Raw genomic sequence first — 15979 nt, 5'->3', positions numbered from 1 at the left:
CTTTTTTCTCAATTCTGCTATATTCTTTCTTCATTTAACCACTAAACTACTACTTGAAAACATGTGCCCCCCCAAAAGTAATGTCACATGTAATGGAACGGAGAGAGTATCAAACACTCGATTCGTCCCAATTAAGTTGGAAAAATCTTTTTAGATACGAAGATTAAAAAATTATGTTGAATGAATTAAATAAAAATAAAATAAAATAAGAGAGAGGAATAAAGTAGGATCCATAGATAACTGGTCCGCAGGGAGCCTATTGCGAATGCTTTTAGTGTGGAAATTCTAATAAAGATACTTAATAACAATATAATAATAAAGTAAAGAGTTGCGTAGGGAAGGGTTGGGTTGTTTTATGGTCGAAGAAGAGCTGTGACTGTGACAGAAGTGAGCGCACTATATATACATACATTGATTAAATAAAGAGAAATCGTTTAAAGTAAGTTCGCCAACAATTATAACCCAAACAAGTAAGTCCATCGTTTACACCAAAAGCTAAACCCAAAAAAGAGAAGAAGTGAGTACTATTAGAGGTGGATCATTCATTAGGTTAGATCAATAACAAGTACAGTAACGTTGTCCGCACTCCTCCGCGCGAGAGCCAGCTTAGTTAGCAGCATGGACGCATCATTGCACGCCTTGTCCGAGCTGCCTTCCTTCCCCTTGAGGCACATCCTCGCCACACCACAGGCCGTGTCGTTGGACACCACATCCCACAGCCCATCGCTGGCTAGTATCAAGCACTCGTCCTCTTCGCTCCGCTCCGTTATCGTCACCTCCGGTTCACAGCTTACGTATGGCTTCAAATAATTATCACCTGCAATCACCACCTTCCCTTCGTTATTATTCATATCAAATACTCCTTTCGTCCCTAAAAATTTGTCACTTATTTCCATTTTTGTTCGCCCTCAAAAAATTGTGACCTTCACTTTCACTAAAATTTGTCACTTATTTCCATTATTTTTATTTGTGGACAGTGGACCGCATATTCCACTAACATTTTATTATAAAATTAATATATAAAAGTAGGACCGACATTTCATTAACTTTTTCAATTCACTTTTTATTGCATTTCTTAAAACTCATGCCAGATCAAATGGTGTGACAAATTATTAGATTAGAGAGTACTTAATTAGTCTAATAATAAATATCTCACTTTATTATCTTGGATTTAAAGAATTTATTTAATTTGATAAAATAATAAATAATGAAAAAGTGAATCTTATTTTTATGTTAATTAATTTAATAAAATTTGAATAAAAATGAAATTGGACCTTTATTAGCAAAGAGACGAAAAAAGAAAAACTAAAATTAAATTTAGTAAAGTTACCAATGGCCCTGGACATGGCAAGAACACCAAGAACCCGAGCCCCCTCCCAAAATATGACTCGGCCACCAGCGGCCTGTATCCGGTTCATCTCGTCCGGCCGGTCGGGCTACAATTAAGCACACACTTATTTAACTATTCCTTGAAACAAAATAGGAACCAAAAAAACTCACTTTGTGGTCGGTGGAGAGTGGAATAGCCTTGCCGCTCCGGCACAGCACTGCCCTCGAATCACCGCAATTGGCCACCACTATATTGCACGGACTGACCACAGCAACCACCGCCGTGGATCCCACTGCGTCGCACTCCGGCATCTGCAGCTCGCACCGGCAGCTCGCAGTCGCAACGTTCTCATTCCATGCAACCGCTTCTTTGTCCATGCGCGTGAAGCTTCGCTCCATCACGCACTTCCACCAGTTGCTACTGTCGCGATCTTCTCCGACGAGTAACTCTTCCTTCACCATCTCGTGCAATCTCTCCTTACATTTCGTAGCTACCTGAAGTTAACATTCAAATTATATAGCAGAAAGTGAATGGAAAAGTGAGTAGAATATTGATCCTCCTCCTTGTATATATTAATTTTAATTTTATAATAAAAAGTAAAAATATCAATTAATTAGAGAAAGACGAAAAAATATTAATTTTATAATAAAAAGTATAGATGGACGAAAAAAGAAATTAGGGAAAGAGTAATTAATTTACATGAGAGCATCCGTGGCCGTCGTAGACGCCGAAGTAGTGTAGGCCGGTGGAAAAATCGTCGTCGGAAAAATTCCGGCAAAAGGAAGGATGACTGGCGACGGCGTCCTCCATGTCTCGGCGGCGCCCACAAACGGAGGCGAATCCGAATTTGGGGAGAATATCATTTTTATTGTCGCAATGTTTAGGGGAGGAGGAGAGTGAGAGTTGGAGTTGGAGACGACGACGTTTAACGGTGGGGTCCACTCTGACGCGGCGGAGCTCCATCCTCCGTCTCCGAGCCGCTCTGCTGCTGGTCTCGCACGAACCCTCGCTCTCGCAACAGATCTCTGCCATCCCTTCGATTCAGAAGAGAGCATAAAAATGCAAATGCGAATAAGAAAGTAATTGGAACAGGAGGCGAATTGAAAGCGACTGGAACAATCAATGTGGTATTTTAATTTTATTTACCAAGTTGTTGGAAAATACTTGGAAAAGAAGAAAAGAAAATAGAAATAATAATTCATATTGAAAAAGAGGAAGCGCGGCGGAGAAGAAGAGTGGCGATGATGTTCCACCCGTCGGCTCGAGCTCAACGCGTGTACCAGCGCTGCTTTAGGTGCCGGAGAACGTGGACCAATGGGGGCCAACCACCGCAATGCTGGAGACCTTGCTTTTCACTACACACGTGGCCGCCCCTCCTTTGCTCTCCCGGACACGTTTCCAGTTTCCAACCCCCTCCAGCCTACGGAGTGATTATATTTCTAAGCTTGTTTCCCCCCTAAATTTCGATTTATTATATCATACTCTCTATGTCCCAGATTAAAAGTCACTTTTTGCCATAAAAATTCGTCCCAGTTTAAAAGTCATTTTTAAAATTTTTCATATTTAGTCATACAATTTTACCCCATTCTTCATCAAAATTACATAAAAATGTCATTATCTACATTAAAATAAATCAAAACAAAAATCAAAAGTCAAAGGGGACCCACCTTCAACCAACTCCATCATCTCACTTCATTTATTACACACTTTACTATCTCACTTCATTTATTACACACTCCACCATCTCACTTTATTTATTACACACTTCAACTCTTTCTTAAAACCCGAACCATAACAATAAGTGACTCTAAATGTGGGACGGAGGAAGTAATCATTACTCCTATTATATTAATTTATTTATTACACCTATAATACCTAATTACCCCTCTATTTAGCCTTACATAATTTATACTCCTTTAGTCCGCTATTATGAGTCTCATTTCTTGGCGATACGGATTTTAAGAAATGTTAAGAAAAATGGGTGAAGAAAACGTTAGTTGAATATTAGTCTCACTTATATATATTAGTTTTAAATAAATTGTGAGTGAAATAAGTTAGTGGAATGTGAGACCTATTATCATTTATGGTAAAAGTGAACCGAGACTCTTATTTCCGAACAGACTAAAATGGAAAAACAAAACTCTTATTCACCGACGATATACTCCCTCCATCCCATAAAAATAAGAATATTTTCCTTTTTGGTTCGTCCCATAATACTCCATTCGTCCCATTTTAAGAGTCTCATTTGAGTTCAACACTAATTTTAAGAAATAGAAAAGGAAAGTTGGTGAAAATGGATAGTGAAATGTGTCTCCTACTTATAAATATTAGTTTTATAATAAATTGTAAGTGTAAAAAAATTAGTGGAATGTGGAACCTATTACTACCATTTATGAAATATTTAAATCGAGACTCCTAAATTGAGATATCCAAAAATGATAAACTGAGACTCTAAAATGGGATGAAGAGTGTAGTATAATTATTTTAAACTACAATCTCAACATTTGATATATTTTGCTATTTTGAATTGTCGGCAATTGAAAGACAGTATTTATCTTTTTCTTTTCAATTTTTATAAATGGATTTATACACCATTAATTCATTATACTTATATTTTATTATACAATTAATATATAAAAATTAGATTCATATTCTACACATTTTTTTCCACATTTTTTTTTATAAAGTTTAGTGTCATTTTTCCGTGATAACCATATCTTATGTGATGTAATAACAAATATAATGTAGCTGGATTTTGTTGTTGGTAAGAAAAACTAAACAAGTACTTAAATTCGTAGTATATCAAGTTCAAAGGTTGTGGAAATTTTTTTTTTTTTTGAAATGTTTCCTGATATTAAACGCCAATATTTCTTATCTTTTTTGTCTGGTCCCAAATAAACGTTCAATTTCACTTTTATATTTTTTATACGTGGATCTCACATTTAATTTCATCTCATTTACATTTATTATAACACTAAGAATGAACTTCAAATTTGATTCTCAAATAATGCACTCTGCACATTTTAGGTCCTTATATTGCGAAAAGTCTCTTATTAGGATTCAATTCAAAATTTAACCTTTTATTCAAAATATATCCGTTACTCAACAGAATTATTCCCTTTTCTTTATATATTTTTTTACCTTCTAATAGTTCCTACATTCATCTTTAAGATAAGCACTAAGACCTCGATTGTAAATTCATAGAGATCTTGCCACGGAAAGGCTCGTCGAGGACTATTTTGCAAGCAACCGCGATTTATTTTTGCACATAGTGAATACATTGGCGGCTTGTAATGAATAATTTAAAAAACAATCACGCAACCTTGTAAGAAGTTCGGGCATCTCCAACAGATACTTACACACCGCATAGTCCACTAGCGGGGGTGCTTGAATTATCTTTAAGGGCATTCGTGAGGCCTTCGGTGTTTAATATTTTAGGTGTGCGGCCACCATTCTATGAACACCAATGTCGTTGAGAGTCGTCTCAATTCTGTCGAACAGAGGTATAACGATATTACAGTATGTCGTACCGTATTTTTGTATATTGCAGTAACAATATGGCAATGGTATATAAAATTTATCATAATGAATTTTTGGTATACCGAATAATTCGGTATAGTAGATGTATGATATTTTTATTATGCCACAATTTTCGGTATGAAAAGAAATATAGTACTCCCTCCGTTCCATAGTAATAGAGTCATTTTGTCATTTTGGTACGTTCCATAGTAATAGAGTCATTTCCCTTTTAAGTAAAAGTCAACACATATTTCCACACCTACTTTACTCTCTTTTACTTTTTTTTTTCTCTTCATCTCTCTACCTTTTTTTATTTTTTACTTTATTCTCCATTTACTTAACTCACCTAACACAATTTTTCTTAATCTTAATCTCCGTGCCGAAAAGAAACGTCTCCATTACTATGGGACGGAGGGGGTAGTATTATCGTTTTGGTGTACTGTACCGCCCCATTTCTAGCCAAAAGGGGTGTTTTAATTTAAGAAAAATATCCTCTTATTTGCGAATGATACAAGTTTTAGTGCGTAATTGATGAGTTAAGAAAGGAGAAAAATAGTTGAAATAGTGTAGTGGATGATAGGATCCATAAATGTTAAAATAAAAGAGAATGAGAAAATATAATTGAAATAGTGTATTTAAACAAAAAAATTCAACCTGTTTCAACGTGGCGGAAGGGAGTATAGTAAAACACACATTTTCTAAGAAATAAATGGAAGTTTGTTGATTGTATTGGCAATGAGATATGGTTGGTTAAAGAAGTAACTCTCTGGCGCCACAATCCCTTAATTTAACTTGGAGAGCATCCTCATCCACCTCATCCACATCGCAGCACTCTCTCCTCCCTCCATCCTGTTGCCAATCCAGCCTCTTCGAGGGCGAGAGGATCCGAATCACGGTGACATTATCAGCAGAACGGCCGCCGGGGCACCCAGGCAGGCCCCGCGGGGACGTTCTTCTGTAGGCGGTGACCCGACCCGGTCCTGGCGCCAAGAAGTATTGACGAGGCGCGTCGCAGGGGCCCGCGGAGACGGGGCGAGCATTGAACATGTACGGCGGCGAGGCGCCCTTCATCCATTGCGCGAAGGTCTCGCGAGGGCGGTAGAGATGGCTCGGAGGGAGAATGGTCTCATATAGCTCGACCGAGTATCCCCACGCGGCCGAGAGAGTCCAGTTGTATTTCTTCAGATAGCATATGCTCTGCTGCAGCAGTCGCGATTCGTCGACTGCTGCAGCTTGCATCAGCAGGTTTAGTGACTCGGCACGGTTGGTCGAGGGGAACAGCGGCTCCACTGCGTCCAGATGGTGGAGTGACACCAGAGGAGAGTGGGGGTGGGCTGATAGCAGCCCTGAGATGTCGCCTGTGAAATCAATCTGCAAACTCATACCACATCGGAGAATGAGGGAAGTTGAAAGATTTGCTAAGATGAATTAAAATACCTAGATATAATAACTATCATAAATTGATAACCGATAACTATGTCAACAAACCTATGTTATGGATGTCAACATAAGTCAACTATATTTAGTTGACATGTCTTCGTGTTGACATAATTATCAGATATCAATTTAAGATAGTTGTCAACCTAACAGGACCATCAATGTACCTGGTGGAAACCTGGCTCATGAGTGAGAGGGACTCCCAAATCAGCAATACAAAATTGGAGAATGAGATCACTTCCATAGAGAAATGGATATCTCTTGAGGCACAAATCCATGTTCTTAGCCATAGCCTTAGCCAGGGGATAGCTCAGGGCATATCCACCTCCACCAAATGCCATCCCAAATGAGTGAACAACATTGCACACAAAGCACTCTGAGTTCATCCCAACATAAAAATACTTGTTGTGATCATACTTTGACAAAACTCCAACCAAGTTGTCAACAAACAAAACTGTGTCATCATCTGTCATCACAAACCACCTAGCCTCCCCTCCCCGCTCCGCCTTGAACGTCTCCTCGATCACCCGGGCCATCCGTATCGCAGATGGAATACGGTGCCTGTTGTACTCCTTGTACCGCGAGTTGTCATCCGAGACACGGTAGGGAGGGTGCATTGCAGGCCATGGCAGGTGCTCCGTAGGGGGACGGTCCAAGAACACGAAGCCTCGGCTCACATTAGGTCTCCACCATGCTTGGATGTAATCTCTTTTGTCTCTCCACCTGTTTGATGAACTAGTAATCCCAAACACCAGATGGCTGACGTTTGTCGAAGAACGTGAATCGCTGCGTCTCCTCCATTTCGGTTGGCTTGACACCAGAATGTAGGTGGCACATACTAAACAAATCACTACATATTTGCATATGTTTTGGTTCAGTCCTCTGGCTCTAGGGAAAGAGAGATTGGAAGGCATCGAGGTAGAGAGTAGATGCTTTAAGTCTTTGGTTTAATTATTTGTTAGTATATATCTTCGTGCAACTTTGTTTGTATAGTGTTTGCTTCATGTGACAAGAGATGAGTGCACACACCATTAATGCTCATCTTAGTGAGACTCATGAGGAAAAACAAACCAATGTATTTTTCTTTACCTTTTGGCAACATGCTTTCCATGCTGTGGCGTGTGCCCCATTCTTGGCTTTTCACTCCATGGAAATCAAAATTAGACATAATTGCACTATTTACTTCCTCAAACCCATGTTAAATTCCAAGTATCCAAACGAAAATTCAACAAAAACAGTTGAGCAAACTTAATACTATAAGCTTTGATCCATGTAGACAAGAAAATCAGCTTCCCACTAAGCTCCTTAACCATCGTAGAAATATTAGAAATGTGGGAAAAACTGTTGAAATATAATTTCACCTGATTGAATTTCCAAACTGAATAGCTGCAAAGATCTGCTCAACCAAGTCATCTTAATAACATATCTAACAATTAATCAGAGAGTAACAAAGTATAATAGAGAAGGAAACTGCCAAGACCTTCATTAGTTTATCAATCAGCCCAAAAATCGAAAAAGTTAGATTGGCTAGGAGGGAGAACCTCAACACACTATATTCACAGAAAATAAAAGGGATAATCAGCTAAGATGTGGAATTGAAGATTTAATTTCATACAGCACAAGTCAAACATTACACAGTCATGCAATAAGATGCTTGATTTGCAGATATTCACGAAACAACAAACATATCCCCTGTACAGGGGAAGCCTTATATTTACCAGAAATGATAGCCGGAAAGCAGCATAAAACTTCACTCAAGATACTAGCTCAGGAAATCCTCAATTATCCATTTCAGCTGCCAGCAGTAAAGACAAATCACATTAAGCCAGTCTCAGAAGTACATTCACATGAAACCAAGCTATGTCTAGCACTAAAGAAAATTAATATGCGAACAATCCAATAAATAATTGTGCAAAATAGTTATATTTATAAAATGTAAAACATTTAATTATGGTAAATTTGATATAACTCAAATATAAACATGATCAAATATTAATATTTGAAATTTGTGCAAAATGAAACATATTTCAAGAAATTTTGAAGTTTCTAATTTATTTATCTATTAGTAGATTAATAAAAAAATAATATATAATTTGTATATTTAATACTCCTTCCGTCTTCAAAAAATAGACAACTTTGTAAATAACACCGATTTTAATGTATAATTGGTAAAGTAATAAAGAGATGGAACAAGTAAGAGAGAGAAAAGAAAAAGATAGCGGAAGTAGTGTTAGTGTATTGTAAGTCCACATTTATAATATAAATGAAGAGTAGAATTATTATTTGTTGAAAACTTTCTATATTATAAAAATAATCAATGAAGTGTTGAATTATGAGTCAAACATAGAATAATAGAAATTTTATTGGGTTTTAGGGCCAACCTATCAGCTCAAAAAACGCCAAAATGACAGACCCGGCCGGGTGGAATTAATCCAAATTCACCCGTCCGGGTGAAAGTTTCTGGACTCTCGCAAGCTTAAGCATGCCACCCGACCGGGTGGAATTATAGGGTAATAATTCACCCGGCCGCGTGAGATTTTCTGGACAGCGCAGTGTTCGTATAACGACCATAACTTCTTATAAGGAACTTCGATTGAGGCGTGCAAGATACCCACGTGAAGCTCTTTCGAACACTCTTCAGTAAATATTGTCTCAAACCAAGGCTGTTGCACATCCACATATTTTGAACCTTTTTCTACACATTATTAACAAAATAGTCAACATACCAACATAATAGAGAAATAGATATAAACACGCCTAATAATAGACGAAATATGCTCAAATTCATATGAAACCACCATCTAAAACCATGTAAAATCCAAGTATGTCACATTCAACTAACTTTTTCAACTCTCTTTTCTTCACATATCTTAAAACTCGTACCGACTCAGATGTGGGCGTCATTTGGTGGATGGAAGGAGTAGCTTTTATTACTCCTCTGTCCTACTTTGTCAGTCCTGGTTTACCATTTTTGGGTGCCCCATTTTAGGAGTTATGGTTGAAACATTCCATAAATGGTAATAAACCTTCCATTCCACAACTCTTTTTCCATTCATATTTTATTATAAAATTAATATATAAAAGTAGTACCCACATTCAACCATTATTCACCAGCTTTCCTTTATATTTTCTAAAACTCATGTCGAACACAAATGAGACTCCTAAAGTGGGATAGAAGGAGTATTTATTTAATAGGCAAATCGGACAGAATTTGACTTGTGACATGGGTACTGCTGAAATTGAGAGGTACATGTTCGATTGAGTTAGACATGGAGAAATGGTTCTCGGTTCTCGGTTAAGCTTGAACCGGAAAAATAAGGTTAGGGTTTGGTTTTGGTTAATAGGTTTTAGCTAATTTCGGTTCTCGGTTCTAACCGACAACCGAGAGGTTAGAACTGAATAACCAATATTTTTTTATATATTTAATTTTAAATTTCTTATATTGATTTTAGTTTTGTTATTAATTTCAGTTTTGAAAAGTAAAAAATAAATGAAAAAGTAAAAACTCTACCTATAGAAGTAGCCAATATGAATATTTTAGTATTTAAATTTGGTAGTGTATGTTTGTGATGATATTATGGTAACTATTATTAAAACCATCAATATTCTACCGATATGAATATATGATTACGATTTAGGAATTTTGTATTTAATGTTTAACAATTTGAAGTCTTAAATTTGAAGATTGAACATTATGGATCATATCCCAGCGCATGCAAACAATTTTTTTTTATTGTCTGTCACTTAATTTTAGTTCCTTTGGTAGAACCGAATAACCTGTCGGCCAGTACCGATCGGTTCCTCAAATAATCGAACCGACTTAAGGTTTGGTTTCGGTTCTTGAATTTGGAAAAAAAATGGATTCGGTTAACCGACTTATCGATTCGGTTCTAACCAAATCCCCACCCTAGATTGAGTTGTGATGAGCGGTGGCATATACATATACTGATATACATTCCATCATGGACGGATCTAATGTGCAAGGAGGAGGGGCAAATGCCCTCCTTCAAAATTTCATACCAATGTATAAATTCTATTATAGAAAAAAATTAATATTAGTTTCTTCTTTAAATGCCCCTCCTCAAACACTTTGAATATCCCCATATTTATTTTTGCCCCTTCAATGATCATTTTCTGGATCCATCCCTGCATTCCATGCGTTTGGAGTTGACAATACCATTCCATTTCTCTATACTACATATTGACACACTACATTTTGTGAAGCTAACATGTTAGATTGATATTTAAATATGACCTTTTCCAAGTACTCCCATCGTTTAATTTGGACGAATGTTATCTTATGGATGGGTCCTGCCCTTTCTATTCACCACAAGAATAGAATATCTACCAAATTTCCTTAGTAATACGACAATTATATTATAAAGGATCCAAATATCATTTTGTTCTCTATTTTTGAATGAAAAATCATAACTCTACCAGTATGTCAAATTATAAATTAAGATCTATATTGACTTTCTTCTTAATAATTATACTTCCTTACAAATTAAAACTACTACTCTCCCGTCTCAAAAAATCTGAACAATATGAGATTTTATATAGTACTACTGTATTGTTTTGTATGCTAAATAAAAAGAGAATAAAATATATAAACAAAAATAAATTAAGTATAATATTATTTTTATTTTAAAAATAAGTTATTTGTTACTTTAATATTATATGAAAAAAGAATAACGAGTCATCTTTGACAAAAGATCCTTGAAATGGCAATTCCAACTCAAATTGTCATGAATCCTTAATTTTGTAACATCACATTGATATCTTGTTGAAATATTGGTTTGCAATTTTAAATATCAAGTAAATGAAATTCCAACCGCAGTCTTAACCTTAAAGAATCTTTTAGCTTATTTTGTAGATGAAATAAAATCATAACTATAGTGTCAGTTGAAATGTCTGATTCTAATCTGTAACTAATTGATTTTCTTCCACTAAATAACAAATACTCCCCCCATCCCCAGATAATTCGATCCAATATTTCATTTCGAGCCGTCCCACATAATTTGTCCCACTTCACTTTTACCATTTTTGATAGTGGACTCCATATTCCACTAATTCATTTCTACTCACATTTTATTATAAAACTAATATTTTAAAAGTAGGACACATATCCCACCTTTTTCAACTTACTTTTCATTAGATTTCTTAAAACTCGTGTCAGGTCAAAGTGTCCTAAATTATCTGGGTTGGAGGGAGTAGTAAAATGGAATGTTTTAATTGAGACACTGAAAATATATTCACAATTTAGCATATATTTGGAATACTATTGTACCAAATTAAAATGTTAGGGGTATAAAATATTTTTTTTCGTATAAAAAAAAATCCAAACTAACATATTCAAAATCTGTTTCTTGTACAGTGTGTAAAAATGGCTCTAAACTGTGCTCCGCCATTGCTAAATCTCAAGCTCTGGAACAAGAACCAACAAGCCAATTTCTGCGTCGCCAAGAGATCAAATGCTGTCAGCGGCAGAAACGCTCTTCTCCGGGGTTCTCACAGTCGCTCAATTTTGGCTAATCATAACGGATTTAGAATGCATTTTGTGCGCCCTACTGCTAAACGCAACCTCACGAAGGTAACGAGACAGTTTTCTTTTACTTCGTTCCTAATTTTGGTCAATTGGAGTTGAATTCATTTAGAATCTTAGCTACGGAGTATAATTTTACTTTTGTTTATTTTTTTTTTGGCTGGAAGGTTGGAGCTTCTTCGGATGAAGCTCAATCATTGAATTCTGAGCAGGAGGACTTTGCTTGGTCTTCTGTTTTGTTACCGTAAGTCTTTCTATTTTTTATTTGTTTTCATTCTCTTGTAATTGAATATGTGAAGGTGTTATGTGTTCCAACTTCTAATCTAGGCAAACTTAGCACATTTGGTTTGAAGTTTAACTTAAATGTGTGTCTCTTCAGTGTGCGGAATAATGGAAAAAGAATTCTAAATAAGTTTTTTTTTTGTGTACCGGTTATCAAAAGAAGACTTTACTCTGTTTTGCAATTGAAATGGTTTACACGATTTAAATTATACATATAATTTGGGCTCAGTTGAGATTAACAATACTATGGTAGCATAAAACCTGCAACTTAGGATACTTAATGCACTGTAGCATATAACTATGATGGTTTTTAAGCTTGTTTTGGATTTAACAGGCAGTGCGACATTTGATGATTCTATGAAACTGTGGGAATATATATATTGTGCATACATTTCTTTTTTCTTTTTGTGATGGTTCGACTTTATTGTTAGATTTCTATTCCCTGCCTTGGGGGGTTTGTTATTTGGCTATGACATTGGTGCCACCTCTGGAGCTGCAATTTCGCTGCAGGTAACATTCGCTCTTTGCGCACTCTAAAGCTTGACGACTTATTGTTATTCTTATTTTGGTTTTACAGTCACCTGAGCTCAGTGGTACCAACTGGTTCAACCTTTCAGCTATTCAGCTTGGTTTAGTGGTATGCTTTAAGATTATATGGCACTCCTGGTATCTGTTGAGATGGCATATTTTTCATTGTTTCTTCTATTTTGTGTTTTGGCTTTTCGAATGAAGGTTAGCGGCTCCCTTTATGGTGCTCTTTTTGGTTCGCTCATTGTATATCCCCTGGCTGATTTCCTCGGTACTTTTTATTGAGTAACATTATTTTAGTTATTTATTTGAATATCATAAAAATGTAATCAGTCTTTTGGTTGAGTAAATCTAGGAAGGAATAGAGAACTTATCATTGCCTCCCTCCTTTATTTGAGTGGTGGTCTGTTGACCGCCTATGCTCCTGGCCTCGGAGTTCTCTTGATAGGACGATGCTTATATGGTCTTGGTATTGGCATGGTGAGCTTTCTAAGTTTTTTTCTTGAACGTACATGGAATCTATTTTCCATTTGTTAATCAAACAAAAATGGCAGGCAATGCATGGGGCTCCCCTTTATATTGCAGAGACATGTCCATCTCAGATTCGGGGCACTTTAATATCTCTAAAGGAGCTTTTCATAGTTCTCGGGATATTGGTAACAACCTTTTACCATTATCAATTATGATCGGCGGTGTATATTGTGTACATAAGCTAAATCTTGAAGAATGATCTTCAACGCAGTTAGGCTACTTTGTTGGTAGTTTCGAAATCAATGCTGTTGGAGGGTGGCGTTACATGTTTGGATTCAGTGCCCCAATCGCATTGGTCATGGGCCTAGGGATGTGGAGTCTCCCTCAATCTCCACGATGGTTGCTTCTTAGGGCTGTTCAAGGTAAAGCGTCCTTGCAAGAATACAAGGAAAAAGCTGTGCTTGCGCTGAATAAACTGAGAGGCCGATCAACTGATGATAAAGCATCTGAGAAACAAATTGAAGAAACCATTGTTTCCTTGAAAACTGCATACAGTGGTCAGGATTCAGAAGGAAGTTTTCTTGAGGTTTTTCAGGGCCCAAGTCTGAAAGCCTTCATAATTGGTGGAGGATTGGTCCTTTTTCAGCAGGTTTAATGGCATGCTTCCAGTACATATCTAAGCTGTTGTCTGAGTATAATTTCTCATGATGCGTATTCTGTAAAATTTATCAGATTACTGGGCAACCAAGTGTTTTGTACTATGCAGGTCCAATTCTTCAGGTACTCCACTTCTATTGGTTTGAACTGATCTCTATTTTCTCATATCTTCCATAATTATTGGATGTTCTTTTTGAGATATTGGTTTGTGAAATCTGTCATTTGTCCTAAGACTGCTGGATTTGCTGCTGCTGCTGATGCGACAAAACTCTCAGTTGTTGTGGGGGTATTTAAGGTACGCGTAAGCAAAATGATTTTCACATGGTAACCTTTTTTTATTTGCCTTTATCAAATAAACTTCCCATCGTAGGTAACCGAGTCTAACCGGTGTCTTCTTCTTTTTGCAGTTGCTCATGACTGGAGTAGCTGTCCTGAAGGTTGATGATCTAGGAAGAAGACCCCTGTTAATAGGAGGGGTTGGTGGACTTGTATGTAACTTGCTATCATTGTTGATTTTGTAAACGACTAAACAGTCATACTACAAATGGATTTCAAGTGATTATAGTTATAGTTGGTAATATGAAGTGAACTATATTTAACTTTTACGCCCTATCACATTGATCACAGGCTTTGTCTCTGCTGCTGCTTTCTGCCTACTACAAATTCTTAGGAGGGTATCCTCTGCTCGCTGTAGCTGCATTGCTTCTCTACGTCGGTTGCTATCAGGTGATTGTGTTGCATGTGGATGGTGCTTAAGCTTAACACTGAAATATGATCGTCTCAACCATGTACAACAAACCACTAATTTGTTGTTGGTTGGAATCCCAGATATCATTTGGACCTATCAGTTGGCTTATGGTGTCCGAGATATTCCCTAGTCGGACAAGAGGAAAGGGTACCAGCCTTGCAGTACTAACGAATTTTGGTTCAAACGCTATAGTAACCTTTGCATTCTCCCCGTTGAAGGTACTGAGAGCACTCCCATCCTTATGAATTTAAGTGCATTGCTTTCTAGAATTCAAATTTTATCTGGGAAGGAGATGATATTGTAAAAAGAATAACATGTGCAATTCTGCAGGAGTTACTTGGAGCTGAAAATCTGTTCCTTCTATTTGGAGCAATCGCTATCCTCTCGCTAGCATTTGTCATAGTCTATGTTCCTGAGACCAAAGGGTTGAGCTTGGAAGAAATTGAATCCAAACTGTCGGAGTGAAAATCTTTAATTTGGCAGCTGTGGCTATCATTGCAGGTTTCGGTTCCTTGACGTTTTTATATAAATGCGTACATATTACTTCCTATGTTGACATTTTAGACTCGCCACTATACTCTTTTATTGAGTTGAACTAAATATTCTGCAAGTGATGTAATGCAACCTTTGATGAGATTAGTTAATAAATAAATATCATTTTGTTTAGTATGTTGTTTAGAAATTTAACTCTTCAGAAGGAGAATATGATATCAATTTACAAATCTAGATCAGAAACTGAAAGGCACACAAAAATTGTTAACTAATGGGAAGGAAATGAAAGTATTCGAAATTTACAGCCAACGCCGGAAAGAACTATGTGACCATTAACTTGAATGTGAGATTGTTTAGTGATTATTGCTCAAATGTTGAATAGTCTAAGTATTTCTTTTGTTGAATCGGAATCACTAATTATCAGCAGAAAATATTTAATTACTATGCAAATTTCTGATACAGTAAAACCCCAAAAAGTAAATGCAGGAAGACAGTAAGATACTAAGTTGGTGAGGAGCAATGTATTGATAGCATACTCTCATCTTACCATTATCAGTTTTCTGCAATTATGGATGAGCTTTTGACATGCAGAAGCATGCATGTTACTAGTATTCTGATACGGTCAGGAAATGGAAAGTTTACAAGAGGGGAGAAAGGGAAGTGGTCTGGCCAAGCTCCAACAGCTAGAGGAATTCTCGAGAGAAGTTGTTAGCAAGAATATCTCCATTAGTTAGGCTGTTATTTCAGTTTCCTATTTTTAAGTATTTTGAATTTCGTAATTTGAATTCATAGTTATAGAGTAGTCTATAAATAGGGAGAAGCGAAGAGAGGAAACGATCTCTGAAGCAGATCATATTTTGGACGACTCGGTCGTAGGCCTCCTTGTGAGGATTGTGTTTCTTTTCCCATTCATTTTCAGAAATAATATTCTTGAGTCCTCTTCCCTTCAATCAGTGTTTACATTCTAGCACAT

The 15979-nt window shown here is 36.7% G+C and overlaps 3 protein-coding genes across 6 annotated transcripts; 1 reads left to right on the top strand and 2 right to left on the bottom strand.

Moving 5' to 3' along the window:
- Positions 1-433: 433 nt before the first annotated feature.
- LOC125219225 (putative protein phosphatase 2C 24) lies at positions 434-2556 on the bottom strand. Of its 2 annotated transcripts, XM_048121139.2 has the most exons (5): positions 2477-2556; positions 2030-2364; positions 1501-1824; positions 1331-1436; positions 434-817 (listed from the first exon to the last, which is right to left on the bottom strand). In XM_048121139.2, the coding sequence occupies exons 2-5, from the start codon at positions 2360-2362 to the stop codon at positions 546-548; spliced, it is 1035 nt and encodes a 344-aa protein (XP_047977096.1). In that variant the 5' UTR covers positions 2363-2364; positions 2477-2556; the 3' UTR covers positions 434-545. The 2 variants fall into 2 exon arrangements, with proteins under 2 accessions (XP_047977096.1, XP_047977095.1); XM_048121138.2 differs by lacking the exon at positions 2477-2556 and having other exon boundaries at positions 2030-2470.
- A 2909-nt stretch (positions 2557-5465) lies between these two features.
- LOC125219793 (uncharacterized) lies at positions 5466-8130 on the bottom strand. 3 transcript variants are annotated; one of them, XM_048121860.2, is made up of 4 exons: positions 8005-8114; positions 7376-7422; positions 6454-7136; positions 5466-6220 (listed from the first exon to the last, which is right to left on the bottom strand). In XM_048121860.2, the coding sequence occupies exons 1-4, from the start codon at positions 8028-8030 to the stop codon at positions 5600-5602; spliced, it is 1377 nt and encodes a 458-aa protein (XP_047977817.2). In that variant the 5' UTR covers positions 8031-8114; the 3' UTR covers positions 5466-5599. The 3 variants fall into 3 exon arrangements, with proteins under 3 accessions (XP_047977817.2, XP_088923421.1, XP_088923422.1); XM_089067295.1 differs by having other exon boundaries at positions 7376-8130; XM_089067296.1 differs by lacking the exon at positions 7376-7422 and having other exon boundaries at positions 8005-8123.
- A 3497-nt stretch (positions 8131-11627) lies between these two features.
- LOC125217991 (Major facilitator superfamily protein) lies at positions 11628-15180 on the top strand. The gene is made up of 14 exons (XM_048119578.2): positions 11628-11876; positions 11996-12072; positions 12542-12620; positions 12688-12747; positions 12843-12909; positions 12994-13118; positions 13193-13294; positions 13381-13758; positions 13842-13889; positions 13999-14061; positions 14174-14254; positions 14394-14492; positions 14595-14732; positions 14845-15180. Exons 1-14 carry the CDS (start codon positions 11670-11672, stop codon positions 14977-14979), a joined length of 1659 nt encoding a protein of 552 aa, XP_047975535.1. The 5' UTR covers positions 11628-11669; the 3' UTR covers positions 14980-15180.
- The last annotated feature ends 799 nt before the right edge of the window (positions 15181-15979 follow it).

Source organism: Salvia hispanica, chromosome 1, assembly GCF_029641045.1.
Source record: "Salvia hispanica isolate PSC_SH4W2 chromosome 1, Shi_PSC_v1, whole genome shotgun sequence".
NCBI lineage: Eukaryota > Viridiplantae > Streptophyta > Magnoliopsida > Lamiales > Lamiaceae > Salvia > Salvia hispanica.
The sequence above is the reverse complement of the archived record's forward strand: the minus strand, read 5'-3'. Positions and strand labels throughout refer to the sequence as shown.

Coding starts and splice junctions, on each gene's coding strand:
- LOC125219225 (XM_048121139.2), bottom strand. CDS start 2,362: ATGGCAGAGATCTGTTGCGAGAGCGAGGGTTCGTGCGAGACCAGCAGC. Junction 1,825..2,029: donor ACGGCCACGGATGCTCTCAT/GTAAATTAATTA, acceptor TGTTAACTTCAG/GTAGCTACGAAATGTAAGGA. Junction 818..1,330: donor TGCCATGTCCAGGGCCATTG/GTAACTTTACTA, acceptor TGGTGATTGCAG/GTGATAATTATTTGAAGCCA.
- LOC125219793 (XM_089067295.1), bottom strand. CDS start 7,454: ATGTCTAATTTTGATTTCCATGGAGTGAAAAGCCAAGAATGGGGCACA. Junction 7,137..7,375: donor GGAAAGCATGTTGCCAAAAG/GTAAAGAAAAAT, acceptor GCAAATATGTAG/TGATTTGTTTAGTATGTGCC. Junction 6,221..6,453: donor ATGAGCCAGGTTTCCACCAG/GTACATTGATGG, acceptor ATGAGTTTGCAG/ATTGATTTCACAGGCGACAT.
- LOC125217991 (XM_048119578.2), top strand. CDS start 11,670: ATGGCTCTAAACTGTGCTCCGCCATTGCTAAATCTCAAGCTCTGGAAC. Junction 11,877..11,995: donor CTAAACGCAACCTCACGAAG/GTAACGAGACAG, acceptor TTTGGCTGGAAG/GTTGGAGCTTCTTCGGATGA. Junction 12,621..12,687: donor GAGCTGCAATTTCGCTGCAG/GTAACATTCGCT, acceptor TTGGTTTTACAG/TCACCTGAGCTCAGTGGTAC.